The sequence below is a fragment of the Calidris pugnax genome, unplaced genomic scaffold (assembly GCF_001431845.1).
Source record: "Calidris pugnax isolate Ruff unplaced genomic scaffold, ASM143184v1 scaffold49, whole genome shotgun sequence".
In the NCBI taxonomy this organism is placed as follows: Eukaryota; Metazoa; Chordata; class Aves; order Charadriiformes; family Scolopacidae; genus Calidris; species Calidris pugnax.
This window is the reverse complement of record NW_015090798.1, coordinates 979,198-985,069: the sequence shown is the minus strand read 5'-3', so window position 1 is coordinate 985,069 and position 5,872 is coordinate 979,198. Positions and strand designations below refer to the sequence as shown.

At 41.1% G+C, this 5,872-nt stretch overlaps 1 protein-coding gene across 1 annotated transcript; it reads left to right on the top strand.

Annotated features, from left to right (window-relative positions):
- Positions 1-471: 471 nt before the first annotated feature.
- On the top strand, positions 472-3,124 carry FGFBP2 (fibroblast growth factor binding protein 2). The gene is made up of 2 exons (XM_014937053.1): positions 472-1,854; positions 2,770-3,124. The coding sequence occupies exon 1, from the start codon at positions 1,203-1,205 to the stop codon at positions 1,839-1,841; it is 639 nt and encodes a 212-aa protein (XP_014792539.1). The 5' UTR covers positions 472-1,202; the 3' UTR covers positions 1,842-1,854; positions 2,770-3,124.
- The last annotated feature ends 2,748 nt before the right edge of the window (positions 3,125-5,872 follow it).

The window sequence follows — 5,872 nt, the reverse complement described above, 5'->3', positions numbered from 1 at the left end:
GATATACAAAATGGTTTTCCATTCCATTATGTAGGGCTGTTCTTAAACCCAGGGTTTCCAGCACCCCCCAGTTACTCAAGCATACCCTAAATAATATGATACTCCTTCCAGAAGCTGTTCAGGTCAGGCTGGAAAAGTCCTGTGGCTTGCAATAACACGGGAGGGGTTTTTCTTCATGACCTCCTGAATGCCAGGGGAGTTACTAGGGTTTTTCTTAGCTCTGCTTTTAGTTACTGCAGCAGAAACTGCTAATACAGGATTCTGCACTAAAATATCTCTATTCTCTTGCCTTTTTTTAATGGTATTTTTACAGCTCATTTATTATGAACAGGAAAATATTTATTTAACAAAAATAAATAGGGACAATGAAAGGTGATAAAGCACCAATATCTGTCTGACGTCCTCTGGAGTCTATTCCGGCTGCTGTGACCCATGATATCCTAGTTCTGTTGTCTTGCTCTGTTGGCTGAAACTAACCCATGGTGTGACAACGGTGGTAAGACTTTCAAATCTATGTTTAGGCTTGTAATACCTTATTTTGCTAAAGCTTTATTCCTTATCTTACTTAAATGTTGCGAGTCTAAAAATCTTCCATGGCTCAAAGAATGTGCGGTTGATTCTTCCATGTGTCCCCACGACATGTCATTTGCTGACAAAATAAAGTACTAAAGTTGCATTCTTACTGGTCAAATCCACAGAAAACCTGTTCCACAAATCAGACTTTGTTAGTAGGACACATTTATAATCATCCAGATGTAGCTGCATGGATTGCTTTGGCACTTTTTTTTTTTTTAAACTTCAATATGGTCTTACAAGCTCTGGCATGAAGACAGCTATAAAGCAGCTGGAGAATGGAAAATATCTGTTAAAAATCAAATATGACATGTTCATCCTGGATAGGAATGTGCTTCTTGGTTATACAACTATCGTTCTGTATTTAACTGCATTTACAAGATTTGTCTTGTTACCTTCCTAGGAGTTCACAGGTTATTCGACACTCCCTTGGGCTATAAATTACGTGCACATGCCTACTGAAGTGAGATTTATTATTTTTATTTCAAAAAAACCCACCTTACATCCCACATTTCGCTGGAAAGAGGCCCCTTTGTGCACCGAGTCTTTAAATTGTGAGCAGCCGCTTACTTATTGCTTTCACTTTTCCGGATCGTGTTGCTCAAGGGTCTCAGTCAGCTCCTCTCACCATGAAGAGTTTTGCTCTTCTTTTCCTGGTGGTGGTGGGAGGATTGGGACAATCCTCTGGCGTGGAAGGATTGGGACAAAAGCTGAAGCCAAAGAAAAGAAGCAATGGCGAAGAAATCAGATTTCGGACTAAAACCAAAGATGTTTGCACAATGAGCATGAGTGGGGACGAGGAGATGAGACTTAGGATCGAATGCAAAAGCCAAGGCATGTCCTACTGGTGTGAATTTGCTGGCAAGCCATCGGTCTGTCGTGCTTTCAGAAACAATCCAAAGATTTACTGGAATCAGATCGCCGCCGAACTCCGAAAGCTCCCCCACGCTTGTGAATCCACACAAGTCCTGAAGACCACCATGTGCCAAAAGGCTCCCACAGAGGCTCTCATGAAGCAAATAGCTGCTGGTATGGAGCCAGAAGATCTAGCGAACCAGGACGAATCAGATCAGAAAACTTCTACGAGGGGAGCAGGGAAAAGCTCTGTTAAGAAAATAGGGAAACTTCCAATGCTCCCTCTTGTAAGACCAACCCATCGTGGTCAGGGGTCTGAGAATGAGACGGAAGCAATGAAACTGGCACGGGAGCACTGCTGGGAATCCCTGCATGGTTTCTGCTCCTACATTATTGGCATCTTTAGAGGTTAAGGATGTGCTTCAGGTAAAACTCCCATCTTTAAGCACAGCAGAATATACCTAAGAGTAATGCTGTTGTAGTTCTGTTTTATTTTGATCTTGGGGGTCTCTCAGGGGTGCAGACAAGGAGCTTCTGGGCTCACTCACTAAAATCTACTGTGGCTTCTGAGGGGCTGGACAGCTTAAACTCGTAGTGATGGCTACTAGTTCAGGACCCCCTGACAGCCTCCTGTGAGGTCTTTAGTATGTGCTGAGATGTTTGTCGTGTCTGTTATTAATCTTATTGCAGTTCAAACTGTTTGTATTGGGCTCGTTTTCTGCCTTCTGTCATTCCTTCCCTCTTGTGCTGACTGCTGGATTTCAGCCAGCGAAGTAAGATCAATAACAAACACATCAGCTGGAACAATTTAAAACTACATTCAGAAATTGAGAGGATAAAGCTTGTCCATCAAAACTGCTAGTTAATGATTAACCATTTTAATTTTAAAAATTAGTTCACAAGCAACGCATGCAGATGTGAGTAAAACCAAACAGACTGTCTTGGTTTGTGGATACATTTCTGTGAGACGACAGGGGATCACAGGCAGGAGCCTTTCAGCCAGGATTTAAAAAGGCAAAGTCCTCACAGATTGATTTTATACTCACTTCTATTTCATCTTGGAGAGAAAGCCAGTGGCTGGTGATTTTATATATATAATATAATCAAGCCTTTCAGCCAGGATTTAAAAAGGCAAAGCCCTCACAGATTGGTTTTCTACTCACTTCTATTTCATCTAGGAGAGAAAGCCAGGAGCTGGTGATTTTATACGTATAATATAATCAATATATATATATGTATATACACACATATATGCAGCATGAGCCAGCAAGCGTTTAGGCTGCTAATGATCTTATTTCTGCGGCAGAGTGACTAATTTTTTTTCTCTTTTTTGTTTTGCAGAGCAAAGTTTTTACAGCTGAAGAAAGGTCCTTGCTGTAGTTTAATAATTTAGATGTAAGAATTTGGGGTTTAAAAACGAGTCGTCTCTATAAATCTTGTAGCTGTTCTCTCTGTGCACCCCTAAAATGCAAACTTTTTAACTGCCCTGAAAAACGCATGAAATTGGAGTGACTGTACTGAAAGTGTTAGGATGAACTAACTGTCCGTAGGTCTGTCACACACCAAGGCACATTTATGTAACCCAGGTTCCACTTTTAGGAGTGTGTGTGCTGGTTCGCTTCAGTTTGTTCGAGGTGAAAGCTGTAAATGATGCTACAGTTAGTGCAAACAATAAAAATAAGATTTTTCGAAAACATATTCGGTGTGCTTTTTTAAAAATTTGAACGGTACTATTTGTATAAAGTCATGGTATTTGATACTTGTTTCTTAAGAGATTGTTGGTAGAATGTGTAAGATGAGTTACGGGTCTGAGTCATTGCTTTCCCACTGTGAGCATGTTTTCATTAATATTAATATTTTCAATGTTCCTGTGTTTATATTACGATGATAAGTTTCAGCCAGCAGGGAAAAAACGGCTGGAGAAATGAGAGGAATGTAAGAATACATTTCTAAACATAACAGATTAGAAGTGTTCAGCTGTGCGGCATCTGCGGAGCCGAGTGTTATTAGGATCTGTGGGTGGTAATATTATTAACATTTGGGTTTGGTAAATATTCTGAAAGGTAACTCATATCTATGCACTTGGGCACTTGCATAAATCTCATCAACCTTGAAATAATTTTCTGTCCTCAATCCTCTTGAAATGAGAAAGAACAGCAAGTAATGAACATGGGATCAGTGCAGAAGGTTGTATGTAAAAGGCAGAAGTATGGCTTGATTGCTGATCAAATGCAAGCTCAAACAAATCTCTGGTTTTGTCATCTATAAATCTGATGTGGTTAATTTTCATTTCTAACTTCAATTACCTTTGCCAGGCTCTTGTGCTGTGAGTAAAAAATGTAGTAGTACGCCTACTCACTTCTTTCTGTCATAGAAATGAATATAATTGGTTTGTAAATGTATGAAATGCCTCAAAGTGATATTTGGGAACTATTTGGAAATGTTAAAGAGAGGTTGAAGTTTTTCTTGAGGTGTGCTTTTTAAATATTTTAAAATTGCTCTTTTGTATGATGCAGAATCCGCGCTGCAGAGTTGAATATTTCGCAGTAGTATCCACTACAACAGTAATTACCTCGAAAATGAGACTGTGTCTTGCATTGAGAGAAGTCTGGGAGGATCAGCCCCCCACCATACTGATAGCAGGAGAAGAGAGAAGGTTTCATCAGTTCACTAAAAGAAAATTTTTCCCCTTTATGCCCTCTCCTGGGTGCAGAAAGCAGCAGAGTGGCCTGGCACTTTGTAGAACTCTTGATGATACAGTCTAAAATACGTGGCCATCATTGACTCTGCTTAGTAGAGGACAAATGCCACATCCTTGCTAGTGCACTGCTTCCCAGGGAATTCATACCTTGTTTCATAGGGCAGAGTCCTGCTGCACAGGGCTCAGTGCCCGAGGCTGTGTTGTCTGCATTGCTAGTGCACTGCTTCCCAGGGAATTCATACCTCCTTTCATAGGGCAGAGTCCTGCTGCACAGGGCTCAGTGCCCAACGCTGCGTTGTCACCACCCGAAGCTTCACTGTTGAAGTGGAAGCTAGAAATCTAATAGTCTTGCACCAAAGGACCTTCCTTCATGAAATTCTTCTGGTAAAATAGCCAGGATCCAAAATACACAGTGAAGCACTAAATTTGATGAAAAGGTGAAGATTTTGGTAGCAAGGTGATGCGTGGCTTGGATTGCATTTCATTGGGCAGCACTATGCATCCTTAGCAAGTCCATTAACTGTAATGATCTTGCCTTCAAAATGTTTAAAAATTGAATATTTGCTGAAATACCTCCCCTTAGTGTAACAGTGCCATGATTGTATCAGCTACATTACCATTTAATTGTGTTTAGCTCTGGAAGCCTGCAGTCGTGACGTTTCAGTTGCGGCCTTGGTATGAAAGTGCTATTCATTGATGAAAGGATGAATTGAGAAGTGTTTGCGGTGAGTTTAATGCAGCCTTCAAGCACCTCCTGAATGAATGAGACCTGCTGTTTCATTCATTTTAGCTTAACCTGTTAGTCCCCACATACGTAAGTGCCTCAGGAAATCCGCTCAAGTGGAGATGGAATTTGTCTTTATTTTCTTGTCAGAGGAACAGCAGGCAAAATTGTTTGTCTGGATTCCTGCAGGCAGGGAGACCTCTGATGTCCAGGCCTGCTGCTTCTGCTCCTAATTCAGGCCAACGTGAGGTAGTCCACCTGCCTCAAGATCCTCACCCTTAGGTTCCCACAGAAGCATCATGATTATTTGCTACTTTGACAAGGTAAGCCTCTGAGAAAAGTAAAATGATACATTTGGAGAACCTGTGCATAAAAGGATGTGTGTTTAACACGCATAGTTAAGATCCAGAAAAGACTGGAGCGAGTGTAATGGAGAGCCACCAAAATGGTTGGGACTGGAGCACATTCCTGTGAGGGAAGGCCAAGGGATCAGGTCTCATTCAGCCTGGAGAAGGCTTTAGGGGAGACCTGGTAGCCAGCCCCCAGTACATATGATGAGGATGTAGAGAATATGGCTCTTCACTGATTTGTGTGGAAGGAAAAAAAAAGATCATGGTCACAAATTGATACAGGTGAGGTTCTGACCTGGTATAAGGAAAAATATTCACTGTAAGGACAATAAACACAGGTGCAGCAGCTCCAGTATCTTCATCTGTGGAGCTTCTCCTCAAGTCCAACTGAACAGTGTTTAAGCAACATGGTATGAATTTATTATGACCCTGCTTTGAGCAGGTTTGACTACAAACTTCCCAAGGTGCCTTCTGGCCTGACTGATTCTATGATTTACAATGGAAACACAGAAGAAAGCTTAAAAGTTCTGGTTATTTAATAGTGAACACCTCTGTTAGCATCTGTGTCTCCTTAAAGTGTAAAAACGGTGCTTGGATCAAACATTCTAACTATATCAAATTGACAGATTTAGAGACGTGGTTTAGTAATGTGGGTATGTTTGGGGTTTG

Bases quoted from the DNA above. Each gene is read 5' to 3' on its own strand.
- FGFBP2 (XM_014937053.1), top strand. From the start codon at position 1,203: ATGAAGAGTTTTGCTCTTCTTTTCCTGGTGGTGGTGGGAGGATTGGGA.